A 13,556-nucleotide genomic window follows, 5' to 3' on the forward strand; every position below is an offset into this window, starting at 1 on the left:
TTCTTGATAGAATGTATTGATTTTATACTCAATAATAATTTCTTTTGGCATGGCAACGACATCTATCTGCAGATCAATGGTACCGCTATGGGGACCAGGTTCGCCCCAAGCTATGCGAACATCTTTATGGCATACTGGGAAAACTTGTCTATCTGGCAAGGACACCAGTGGGGGGCGAACCTGGTCTTCTATAGACGGTACATTGATGACTGTTTTTTCGTTTGGAGAGGAGACAGAACTACTAAAGTTTCTGGCATATATCAACAAGAACGAATACAACTTATCGTTCACATATAAGTATAGTTCCAGTAACATAGATTTCCTGGACCTGGTCCTATATACGGATCAACAGAGTACCCTCAAGTCAAAAACCTTTTTCAAGAGTGTAGACGTCAACAGTTACATTCTAACTTCCAGTTGCCATTATCCCACTTGGCTCTCAGGCGTCCCTTTTGGACAATTTTTAAGGGTCAAGAAAAATTGTTCTGACCCTGAAATATGTACCCAACAACTTCAAAAAGTGAAACATCAGTTCATAGAAAAAAGATATGACGAGAAAGCACTGGATACAGCTCTGGAAAAAGTGACAAATATTGAACGTGGAAACATCCTACATAAGAAACACAAAAATGTAGAGTCAAACAAGAATAATGAAGATTTATGTCCTCTAGTTTTCAACTATAGTGCCCAGGCGTATAAGATCAAAAACAGCATACAGAAACATTGGCACCTACTTCGCCAAGATGCTGCTTTGGCTACGCTTTTACCAGCTAAACCTAGAGTCATTTTTAGGGGGGCTCCTACGTTACGGAACAGATTGGTTCATAGTTACAGTAAACCATCTGGATCCCATCATCATTTTTTAAATGGCCAAAAGGGGTACTATAAATGTGGCAGTTGCCACATATGCAAATTGAGCACGATAGGAAAAAACTGTACCACCTTTCAGTCCTCAATAACCAAACAAATATTCCAGATTAAGAACTGTATCACGTGCAATACAAAACAGGTCATATATAAGCTGGAGTGCCCGTGTGGCCTCCAGTATATAGGTCAAACCAAAAGAACATTAAAAACTAGGCTCAGGGAACATGTGTATAATATAAAAAGAGGATTTGATAAACACACACTCTCTCATCACTTTAATATATATCACAATCGTGACCCCACGCTCCTATCATATTGCGGCATTGAAAAACTAGAAGTGCCATGGAGGGGAGGAGAGCTGAGCAAAATATTAACCTATCGAGAGATGTTCTGGATCTATAATTTAAAGACCCTTGTCCCCTGGGGTCTAAATGCAGAGCTGGAACTTATGAATATACTATAGTGTTCTGTATATCACTATCTAAACGTTTTTTATGAAGGTGGTCCTTAAAGGGGTTTAGGAGATACACCCCTATTACTGTTGGGATTCAAATATGGCCTAACAGATACTGTTGCTACTGTCACTGTTATACACTAACATTTAGGTCCTAATTTGGATTAGACAGTTGTTATTATTCTATTCTATCCTATTTTATTCTATTTTTATTTTATATATTTTTCTTTAGTTGTTTTTAAGCTTAATAAGATACTTTATAGTGTTGATGTTATTAGAGCGCTATATTTAAATAGTATCTACAGAGTGTGGCTCTTCAAGGAGAAAAAAAGTATACAGTAGTTGCCATTATATAGTAAATGTACTGAAACGTTGTTACACTGGAAATACTGCGCACAGAAGTTATATGTATATTTGTTCCAAATGTGGTTAAGATACACTTCAGATTTTCATGGGTTAAGATGCTTAGACATCACCATCTCAGCTATCTGTATATTTCAAGTCACAGCCTTTCAATTGATATGAAATGTTTATGTTGGTTGATAAAGTTTTTATTTGCTTAAAGTTTTTATTTGCTTGTAGCTATACCTTTAAGATTTTAAATGAATTTTTGCCCGGCAAAGGTATATAACTGCCAAGCCAGGCATGAGACACCTATCTTGAAAAAGCCCCCGTAGTAGGGGCGAAACGCGTTGATCAGGTGTCTATAGAGACTTCATCTGCAGCATTTTCTGCCTCACCGGCTTCTAACTCAAGCCGCTTTTGCCGCAAGTCCGCTGTGTGTTTTTTTCCCTGCCAGCATCAAAGACATTTTTTTCCCGAGTGCACCGGGCAGTTCCTGTCTTCTTGGAGGAATCACAGCTTCATTCGAACTAACTACTGGGCATGAAAGCAGTCTGCTACATGATGAGTATCTCTTTTTTCTGTGTAAGAGTATTTATGTAGGGGGGATTTTATATTTAATAAATTGTGTTACGGTTTTACACTATATACCGTTTCTGTTTCCCTTCTATCTAAGGTATTTTCGTATATCTGGACCCCTACTCTCCACTACACATTAGGATTTTGGTGCAGGACTTACATTTCCCTATTTTGTACTTTGGATTTCCCTTTTTGATTGTACTTTGGATTTTCAATAGTGGCATTTTTCCACATTTGATTCGGGACTTTTATCTTGTGGATTTTTTCCATTTTAGTCCATATCTTTTTTTCATTTTTTTAGTTTATTCACTTTTATCCATATTTATTTTTAGCTTTGTATGGTTTACAGTGTTACACATATTTTCTTCCACTGTTTCTTATTTTAAGACCCTCTTTATTTATAGGGGGATTATCTACTAAGCGCTGAAACTTCAAATATGCTTGATTGATAATGGAAAGGATGCACCCAGTATGGAAAAATATATTCAAAAAAAGTTGGATATCCAAGAAAAACTTTTAGACAATCTTCCAATTGAAGTTATAGAGATTATTATGGAGAATATAGATATGAAAAAGTGGAAAGCAAAGGGGATAAAACAAATAGGGGACCTTATAAAAATGATATGCTATCATTTGAGCAACTTAAAACAGATTGGGGTGGGGGGGGGGAGCCAGCGCCCGAGCGGGATAGTCGCAGATCACAGCAGCTCCGTGCACTGGATCGAAACCGGCCGCCCGGAGTTGAAATAAACCGATTCACCGAGCGTTACAGACGGCACACGTGCTCCCCACAACATGGGGAAAAAGAGCAAGAAACAACGGTCAGATCCGAGCGCGGGATCCGGAGATATCGGGGCTTTTCTCCGTGCAGCCTCGCAGCAGGTGCCTCCTAAGATGGCGCCCAAGGCCTATGCCTCTCAATCCTCAGATGAGGATAGCAGCTACACAGAGCCCTCCACCCTGAACCGAGCGCGACGGCCACCCCAGGGACTCCAGGATCAGGGGGACTCAGCACCCTCCATCAAAGCTGATATAAAAGCCCTGGTGAAGGAAATAAAGACCATGTTCTAAGCGGACATGGCGCTTGTGAGGGAAGACGTTGCTACACTCACCAACAGGGTGGCGGCTGCGGAGGAAGGCATAAGGGGTACTACCCTAGTGCAAAACACCACGGATGCTGCATTAAACTCCCTGCGCAAGCAATATGCCGACCAACAAGCCCAACTAGCCGACATTGAAGACGGGCACAAGGCACGGAATCTAAGAGTCTGGGGAGTGCCGGACACAATTTCTGGCACTGAACTGCCTCATTACTGCCGCAGGCTCATAGCCATGCTGCTGACACCGCGGCAAGCTAAGCAAGTAACCATAGATTCCTGCTTCAGACTCTCCAGGGCACCTTCCATGCCGCATGTAGGAGCCTGTGATGTACTGATAAGGTTTGTGAGAGACTCAGACCGGGGAATACTAATGGGGGCCACAAGAGGCTCTCCCACAGTGCAGTTCGAAAAAGCGCAACTAGCCTTTTACAGAGACTATTCCAGACACACCATACAATGGAGGAAATCTTTTCGCCAGGTCACGCAACTTCTACAGGAACAAGCAATCCCATACAAGCGGGGACCTCGCCGCCTGCAAGTGAACAAGGCTGGCATGATATACAAGCTAACACACGCGTCTGAAATACCGACCTTCCTTCGATTTTTAGGCGTACAGGCGCAGACGACTCAAGAAATAGCCCAACCATCCTGGACTGTAGCAAATATTACCCCCTTCGTGCCCAGAGGAGAGGTTCCGCAAAGGGCTGCCCTACCTACCTGACATGGGCTGCGCAGGTTCCATGTACTTTTACCTGTTACAACAACAGGTGCACTAATAGTTCCCAAAGATGTTAATTTTTATATAACCTCCCACCACTGGCTCCACCAGCTACTGTCCAAATTACCCAGTCAAGTTAATTCCCCCACCCCCCCCATGCAAGAGTGTGAAGACCAGTTTTAAACTTGATAGCTACTCACACACCTGGCTAGTGAGCTAGGCCACACTAAAAGGCTATGGTATTAAGTGTAAGCTCCACCCAGGTCCAGAAGGACCGAAGCCAGATAATTACCCACCCAGACGTGCCCTTTGCCAAAAGGCACATTAATCTATACCCATTAAAGCATATGGGCACTTGCAGTGTTAAGCGAGCACCTTTCAGCACCTTACCCCCCCTCCCAGATATGCCCTTTATTAATGCCGAGTGCAACCTCTTGCCAATGAGCAAATGGGCACCCATCGAAATAAACAGGCACCCCCGCCACCACACCGATCCCCCCCTGGAACGAGCGAGAGAGGGCGAAAAAGGCTATCAAACATTTAAAAATTGGATAGCCCCCGCAAACATTATAATTGTTACTCAGACTAATGTTATATGTTCAAAGTTATGCTAACATGTGATAATGTAACCACCATGCTTTATCCACAAAAATAAAGAATAAAAAATAAATAAAAAATTATTGGAAGATATCCTCAACAGAAATCTTTTCTTACCTAAGAATAAAAAGTTACCTATTATAATACATGAAAACCAACCTAACAGAAAAAAATATAATTTTTTGTTAAATGAAGAAAAGAGCCATAAAATGATAACTAAAGCAATACATATAATATCTCTATATACCAATTATAAGGAAATTCAGGCAATAAAGTCCTGCAATAAAGATTTACAGCAAGTAATAGGAAATAGAGAATGGTCTAAAATGCTATCTCATACAAGCAAAGCCATACACTGCCTAAACTTAATAGAGATACAATATAAGTTGGCTATGTGAAGAAATTACTCTTATATTCAATATTTCTGCCTGTTTCCTGCTATTTCTTCATGTTTTCAGTCGGCAGATGGAACTGCCGAACAAAGACCACCCCTGGCTCACTTAACTTCAAAGCCGGCATCACTTAAACCCTCTACGTGTGCGGCCAGCGTTCGTACTGCCGAACGCCACGTGGCAGAGAAAACCGCGGCCATCTTTTTTCATTCAAACAAAGGCAGCGGGACTTGGTCCTCGAGTGTCTGGAACTAAAATTGGACACTCGACTTCCCGAACACCGGTCTCAATCATACGAACGCTGGAACTATATGTACCGATTAGCTTGAAGAGCGCTATTCTGTACAGTTGTGCATACAAATGAGGGGAACCATCGGTGCTAGGAGCCAGGGGAATCCATTCGGTACTTTTGTTTTTCTCCCTTTTCTAAAGTGACCGGCAAAACCACCCAAACTTGTGGAACTATTTTGGGCAGCCCACCCACAGTGAACCGGTCACAAAGGACTTCCATAGTTTTTGAGAACCCCTGAACCGATCTGGGTGAAATTTGAATATGTTGGTCACCCAGATCGGGGCTATCAGGGGACATAGGATTTGTGGGGATACCCCATGTATAAAGGGGTGTTCCAGAAATTGGGGAAACTAGTGATTTTTCTGCCTGGAGATAATTAGGTTGCTACTGTATCAGACCTGATTATCTCCAGGGCTAGGGGAGGGAATTACATGTTTGTGTTGGGTGTGTTCTATATTTTTACTGTACATGATTGGATAAATGTTACTCCTCCCTGTGGTATGTCCCCTTGCATGGGGACCTGCATAAAAAGCGGTGTGTGTGAATAAAGCTTAGTTCTACTTGTATCCTGATCCTGACTCTGGCTGTTATTTGGAATTCGTATGCTTTACTAAGGGAATTATCTTGTGAAGCTATTTGTATTTCGTATGGATTTCGTTCCTTGGAACTACCGAACGGAGATCTATCTACACTAGACCCTGGTGCTTCGGGAGGAAACTACCGAAGGAGGTTTAAATATACTTGGTTTCCTTACATGCTAATAGGCGGTATTATGATCCCTTAAAATTATCTAAAATATGGGGGCAGAACCTGACTAGCAAGCAGGCAAAAAGTGTCTTGCATGAGCTCCTGCTGTTTGAGTGGTGTACCGGGGGATTTCTCGGGCTGGAATGCTGAAAATCCTCCTCCAAGGAGACCTACTTGCTAAGGACTCCTTCACGCAACGTTTGATACCTGAACCAACGCCCTGAGATGCCGGGAACTGAGACACCAGGCTGTGGCCTTCAAGAGACGGTGAGGAGGAAAGGTGTCCGATTGCTCCCTCTAAACCACGGCACATATAAAAGCAGCTCTACCACCACCCCTCCCCCTTTGGACCGGAGAGGGTTATCCTGGTCCCCACTGAACCCCCTCGAGGTGTAATCGCTGCACTTACCATCTGACAGGTGCACTTCTGCCACTGCAACAGGCACTCATCGACCCTTCAAAATGGAGGACGCAACGCCTGACGCCACACAGGGTCTGAGCCCATCCCGGCAGCTGCACAGTGATTCAATCGAATCCCACCTGGACAAGATCTTCCATACCTTCTGATGGAGGCTGTTGGAGCATATGGGTATAACCACATCTGAGATAAAAGCTGATAGAGGGAGACCAGCGGTACCAAAAAAGAGTGGGCCCCAGCAAAGCAAATCAACTCTGCAAAAAACAGTATGCCTTAAAATGTACCGACCTGAGCCGAGAGGTTGCATCTCCCTGCATCAGCCACACAAGTCAAAGCTCACACGCCGCGAGTGGCGTGCAACACCGAGATATACTCTGCCCCTAGGATACACCAGGTCTGTGGAACGTGGATGCTGGACTTCAGAAAGGCTTGGGGCTGGATGGATGTTCCGTCCCCACAAGGAACAACAGTAGCCTATGTGAAGTCTCGCATTGCCATATCATTATTTTATCCTGTTTCTTAATGAGCTTGATCTAGCAATTTTGCTATTACAAACCTCCATGTATTATCACTGCACAACAAAAATAAAGAATTTGGAAAATAAATATATATCTAGAATATATCCATCTAGATCCTCTAAAATGAGTGCAGATACGATAGATATATGGTGGTCTTGCCCTGCAATATGCAAGGTATGGCAGATCATTTTTAACTGGAAATAGAAGTGGACATCAAAGAAACTAGAGTATTCTGCATCTGCAATCGTACACATAGGCTGGCAAAAAGTATAAACAAGATCTAATAATCCATACTTTATTAGCACAAAACTACATATAGCTTAACATTGGAAATCTTACCATCCACCAAAGATCGTAGATGTAAAACTCCAAATTATAAACCAATGCCAAATGGAACAAGGGATAAATGAACTCGTTAATTTAAGTAACGACACAAGATGGAAAAGATAAAAAAAAGAGTAATAACTTACTAAAAGACAAAAGGGAAAGGAATAGGATACAATATATATAAAATATAGTTAAATAAATTCTAAAGGTGAATGAGTTGATGAAACGAACGATACAGGAAGAAAATTAAGGAGAATTTAGTTGGTGTGTGTCATGTTATATGTTTTGCTATACCTATGTATATTATTAAGGAGAGTACGATGATAAGGAAACATTAAAAAAAACAGTACACTATATCAACACTGGCAAATAGGATAAAGAAATATATAGGCATAGCAATGTATGTTTTTTTGTTAAGTAGGTACTGCTTTAAGATAGAGTGAGACTTATTAAAAATGAAACCATTCATCTTTTATAAAGCCCTATAAGAACACCTTGCCTTGTAACTTATCACAGTATAATATAAATGTGTTACTCAAGGTGACAAGATGTTGATAGTTTTAGGAAGGGAGGAAAGAGAAAAAAAGAAAGTGCTCAGGAAACAATTGAGCATCCCACCTCATAATATTTTTCAACATTAATGGCAATGTCTTTTTCTATACTTGATGTTTTATATATTTACATGTCCTGATGATAATATATAAAAAAAAATATATATATATAATATTTACTATGGGTAGTAAGTTTCAAACTTTTGTTTTATGTGGTTTGTCTTTATGTAATGTATGTACAAAACATTGGAAAATATAAATAAGATATACAAAGAAGGATTAAAATTGTAACATTGAGAGAGAAATAACACCACCAATTGCAGATATTCAGGAGACTCTGGGCATCTAATGGTGCCAAAATTAAATCTGGAGATTTTCAAAAGGCCACTTGGAGTTCAAGCCCAGATTAACACCACCAAATATTGCCCGTTAGCAGTGTATTTGTGTGAAATGTTTGTATAAATGCATTTAAGAAGTGGGGGCATACTTCCTGGCTATTGTGATGCTTCAAAATAGTGTTTTTTACAGTCCAAATGGAACGAGACATCAGTTCCTGTATTCTATAAAAAAATGTTACTGTTCCTAATAATTAATTGTGTTCATGAAACTTTTATTTCTTTCAAGTTAGAGAAATAATATTAACATTTCATGTCCATTTTAGGCTACAGAAAAGTCTGATGTTCTAAACCCATTAATTACTGGAGTTTTTCTAGAGGTGAGTATTGATCATATTAGGAGCATACCCTTCCTCTTTCTCTTTCTGGGTAACAATGATATGACCGCTTCAGAGATTGTGCAGTATTATATTATATAGGATGATTATCAGTTCAGTAACGGATTTGAAACAGTTTGCACATGTGCAAAGTCTCTTCAATGAGAGTTTGCTCATGAATATGAGCTGTGTGAGATGGCATTGTGGGGGAGTAGGTCACTTCAATAAAACTTAATGTATGCAAATTAGGTTTTCACACATGACCTTAAAGGAAAACTATAAAGTAAAATGTTTTAATGCACTTTAAAGATATTGGATAGAAAAAAAGCATCTTACCCTTGATGCACTATTTATTTAATGAGGAAGAGACTCTTATTCCATACACACCTGTCCAGCAGGGGTTTGTGGATAACTAGTTTGTGCAGTTCCACTTATGACTTTGGATGAGTGACACTGTTCTATAAACTATACCACAGCTGCTAGTTTACTAACAGCTCTGGTCATTAGTCTGCAGCTCTTGTCTATCTCCTAGGAAAGAGAGAGAGAGCTCAGCTAAGTTGTGCAAGTGACATGCATACACTGATGTGAAACTTGGACAAAATGAATAGACAGGGCTTTGGAACTCCTATTGCCCCATGCTTGGGACAGGCACCAATTTTGTTTCTTTTTCTTTAGCCCTGCAGCACTTACCTTTGGTCTGTGGCTTGGAGCATATGGTCTGCACTTAAGACACGTGCAGACTATTTTAAGTGCTCCCTTGTGATTACAGTGTTTGGTTAATCAGTCAGTTAGCCCAGCCTATACTCTCACTCACTGAGTGCCAGGACTGGAAGGAGTCATTACTGTTGTCTGAATCCACTGGACCATGATGGAATGCAGAGGGGGAGACACTATACCTATAATATTTCTAGTTGATATCATTGTATGAGTCAGAACGAGTAGATTGAGCTGCTTCTTTAGCTCATTGAACAAGTATATATTTTCAAAATGTGCACATGCCTATGCAAGATTCTTTTTGGGCTGTCTGATTGACAGCTCTAAGGGACAGGTTTAGATGGGCTTCATTCTGGGTTGTCTGTCCGACAGCTCGTAAAAGAAGTCTTAGAGCTGCAAGGAGTTTTACAAATCACTGCATTTTTCGGGCCATTATAAGAGCTGAGAGTAGACATGGGCTGCTCTATGAACATCACCTTTGCAACTATGCAAATGTGTAATTGTGCATAGAGAAACCCTTTAATATAATTCAGATGCTTAGACTCCCATTACTGTGACCAAGCTGTAAGTGAAGAATTCTATAGATACAAATCTACTTAGATTTATTCAGATTTATTCAAACTGAAAAATATGTGATCAGAAGTGTGAAAATAGTGTGCAATCTATTGGTAAAATCCACCTTCTCTAATTTATAGTGTTTTCTTTTTAGGCTTCCAACAGTGCTTCCTACATCCAAGATGCATTCCAACTTCTTTTGCCAGTCCTTGAAATATCTCACATCCAGAGCCAAACTTAACCTTATTGAATATTTGGGTGACAGTTGTTATTTTGTGCATTGACTTGGATCATACCTGACTCTCTGGTGAGATGTGCTCTTCATTGCAACACATTGTGCCCCAAGGATTTCTTCACATTTTTATGAATATCTCATTAGTGAAGACCCAAAAGCTTAAGAGTGTGTGTGCAAACAGAAAAAACCAAAGCTGCCATGTGTTTAATGAAAGAAAATTGGGTTTGACCCAAGTGATGATTTTTTGTTGTCATATTGTCTTTTAATACCAACATCGTTGTCTGGCTTTTCATAGCAGGCAGCTGTGGATATTTAACGCTATCATGACACAAGTGGGATGCTAAGACTCAGCAAAGCTTTATCTATGAATTGTAATAGAAACACCCATACTAATTGCTGGCTGGGACATTGTCTGTGATCTTATTGTTTTCTCTGCATTGACCTTTTCTCTGTTGTCATGCAATAATTAGTTATTCAACAGCTTAGAAAAAGTGAGTCATAGTATAACATGCCTGACTAAATGACTAATCGTACCAGAACATTCAGCACTGAGAGATGTCTGTAGTTCTGTAGTCCTAAGAAAATGACTATGCTTCTTACCTATATGTAACACAATATGTCCTTATGACATTTATTTAACTGCAGCTTGGTGACAGTATATAATACACAACCATGGTATGACTAAAATAGACTAATGGAGAGATTGTTTATAAAATTATAAAAGATTAGTATACTTTTCTATAAAGTAATGACTGTCAAAGGGTTAAAAAAAAATCTCACAACCATTCATGTGCTACACAGTCTGTTTACTGGAGATGTTCTGGTGTGTTGGAAGATGAGAGATATTTGATAAATGATTTAAGACAGATTCTAATATATATTCTTTATCCCTGTTTCTGCTTGATGTGCTTCCCAACTTTTTTGTTTGTATTTTGAAGCGCTGTGGTATGTTTATGTATAAATAATGATTATGGAGCAATATTCTGAAAGCAGAACAGTCACAGCAGCATTACATTTGTTTCCATGGTGACTGCTACTTTAAGAATGCTGTCCTAGTGTCGAATTTTATACATTTCTTATAGACTCTGATTTTAAATCTTGTAACTCAGATTACGAACAGGAGAAACAATTTAAGGAGCAATGCTTTAGTAGCCTTTGATAAGTCACAACACAAGCCAGTAAAATAGAATAATTACATCAGCTATTTATTTCTGACCAGGAACTGTTAAACGAAAACAATGCTGTTTGCAGTTGAATTAAAGCTTTTACTGGGAGTAATTTCTAACTTTTTCTCAGATAAATAACAGCTTTAATTGTCTTGCATTTTAGGTAACTTTGAAATTATGTAGCTGTTCATTTATTCTTGAAATTGTATTAGCTGTTCTGGTAGACTATTACTTGTTGGTTTAAAATTTGCTTCTGACTGTATTATTTAGAACACCAAACACAAGATAAATATATTTCATTGAGTACTATATACATACTCAAACTTATCAATAGGCATCGTAGGATCCATAATTTCCTGGCATTTGGTGTCTCAAATTTGCAAACGTGTACCTCTCTACAACTCGCATGACTAAGAATCTGCAAGAATAGACATTTTGGAAATTCTTGGAATTGCATTGAGCATCTGGATGACCTATTCTGGTATGTGTTTCTGGTATAGTCACCAGGTGTTTGGTGAGAAAAGGCAGTGTTTATTATAGTGTTTACCTCTGGTGACAGATACTCAGATGGCCACTAGAGCTGCTTCCTGGGTCATGCAAAAATTACATTTAATATTTCCATGCTCTGCATAGAGGAGCTGAATGTTCCCCCATAGAGATGCATTGAATCAATGCATATCTATGAGGAGATGCTGACTGGGCAGCACAGCATTTTGCCGCACATGCGCAATATTCTCCCATGTTTTCTTGTGGGAATGCATTGGATTGGCTTAAATCATCAATTCTGATCTCAGCCAAGTTGGCAGAGTGGGGGGAGACCCGCACAGCCCCGGAAAAAGGTAAGTTTATTACCTTTTTAAGGGGGGGGGGGGGCAATTGAGTGTTTGGGTCCTCACGTTTTCTTTACGCTATAGGATCAGGAATACGTTTGTATTCCAGATCCTATAGTATTCCTTCAATAAAGCAGAGTGATTGGAATATGGTGTCACACCCAATGTATCTTCTTTATTAGAGCCGGCTTGTAGATCCTTAAATAGAATAGAATAACATGTACTGGCTAAGGCATTTCCGCACCCTTAGCACACAGTTAGGGCACTGTTTACCAATCCTTTACTGGAATGGTAGGCAACACAATAACACATAAGTTAACCTCCCCCTTTAAATAGACAGATTCCTTTACAGAGGTACACAGACAGGCAGGACTCGCACCCAGGGAGAAGAAAATAAAGAGTACAGTTTATGGTCACATAAACCGTGGTTTTTGTTCAGTTAGGATTTATCAGGCTTGATAAAGGTTCCTTAGTGAGCGAAGACATTGCTTATATAACCATCAAATTCCCTAATAATGCTGCCTGCGTGCCCAGTCCTGCATGTGCACTTCATATCATTTGTAACTCCTTCTGTTTTACAATTTTGCACTACTTTTCAGAACCAAGACACTTTGATAAATGTCTCCCATGGTGTCTGCATCGATGGCTTGGCAGATAGTGACACACTACAGAATTATTCTAATATTTTTTAAAAGATAATTAAATCAAACAATTTCAGTTGCTTATTCTGTTTTAAAATAATAAATGGTTCAACTTTTGCCCAGGACGAAACCATATTTGATTTGTAGCAATGTACATGCCATGCAACAACAAACAGGAGAATGTGGGAAAAAAATGTTTGTCTGTGATATTTGCGACCCAACCCACAATAGAACGCTGCCAAACTCTGCATGTATATACAGGATTACTGTGCTTCTGTAGCGCACATAATACATCCCAGTTTCTGTAGCCATTCTTGATTTAACATGAAAGATGGCTTAGAGAGAGAGTGCTAAAATTAAAATGTGTCACATGATCTGAAACTACCGCTTCCATCATTTTCTTCTAGCCTGTGAGTTTTCTGAGAATTATAGGTGTTATACTCTACCACATCTGGGGGCACAGTTTAATGCCCCTGGCTTAGAGGGAAAAAATGCAAGCAAGTTCTAAACTACTAAAACCTACTCAAATACTTTAACATATACCTTTTGTGACATGGTTTCTCCAAAGCATTGATGCCAAACCTCCTTTCTACTCTGGTGGGTTTATATTTTTATGAAGTTTACTTTGTTGAATTTCTATTACATCTCAGAAGCAAACTGTATTTTCTGTACGTATAATTATATATTAGATGTATGTGTAATTGTAATTTGTATGTATGAAAAAATAAACTTGTTTTATCCTTTAACAAAATCGGAGTGAGCGTGGTTAATTTGTGTATTGTGTAATTATTAGAAATATGT

General features: G+C 39.5%; 1 protein-coding gene across 2 annotated transcripts in view; it reads left to right on the plus strand.

Annotated features, from left to right (window-relative positions):
• The window catches only part of FAM114A2 (family with sequence similarity 114 member A2), a 75,135-nt gene extending 61,629 nt beyond the window's left edge, over positions 1-13,506 (plus strand). For both annotated transcript variants that reach the window (XM_063447846.1, XM_063447847.1), the window contains exons 13-14: positions 8,564-8,617; positions 10,038-13,506. In XM_063447846.1, the coding sequence (XP_063303916.1) occupies positions 8,564-8,617; positions 10,038-10,124 (141 nt within the window). In that variant the 3' untranslated portion in view covers positions 10,125-13,506. The remainder of the gene's footprint in view (positions 1-8,563; positions 8,618-10,037) is intronic.
• Positions 13,507-13,556: the final 50 nt, after the last annotated feature.

The sequence above is a fragment of the Pelobates fuscus genome, chromosome 3 (genome assembly GCF_036172605.1).
Source record: "Pelobates fuscus isolate aPelFus1 chromosome 3, aPelFus1.pri, whole genome shotgun sequence".
Classification (NCBI taxonomy): domain Eukaryota; kingdom Metazoa; phylum Chordata; class Amphibia; order Anura; family Pelobatidae; genus Pelobates; species Pelobates fuscus.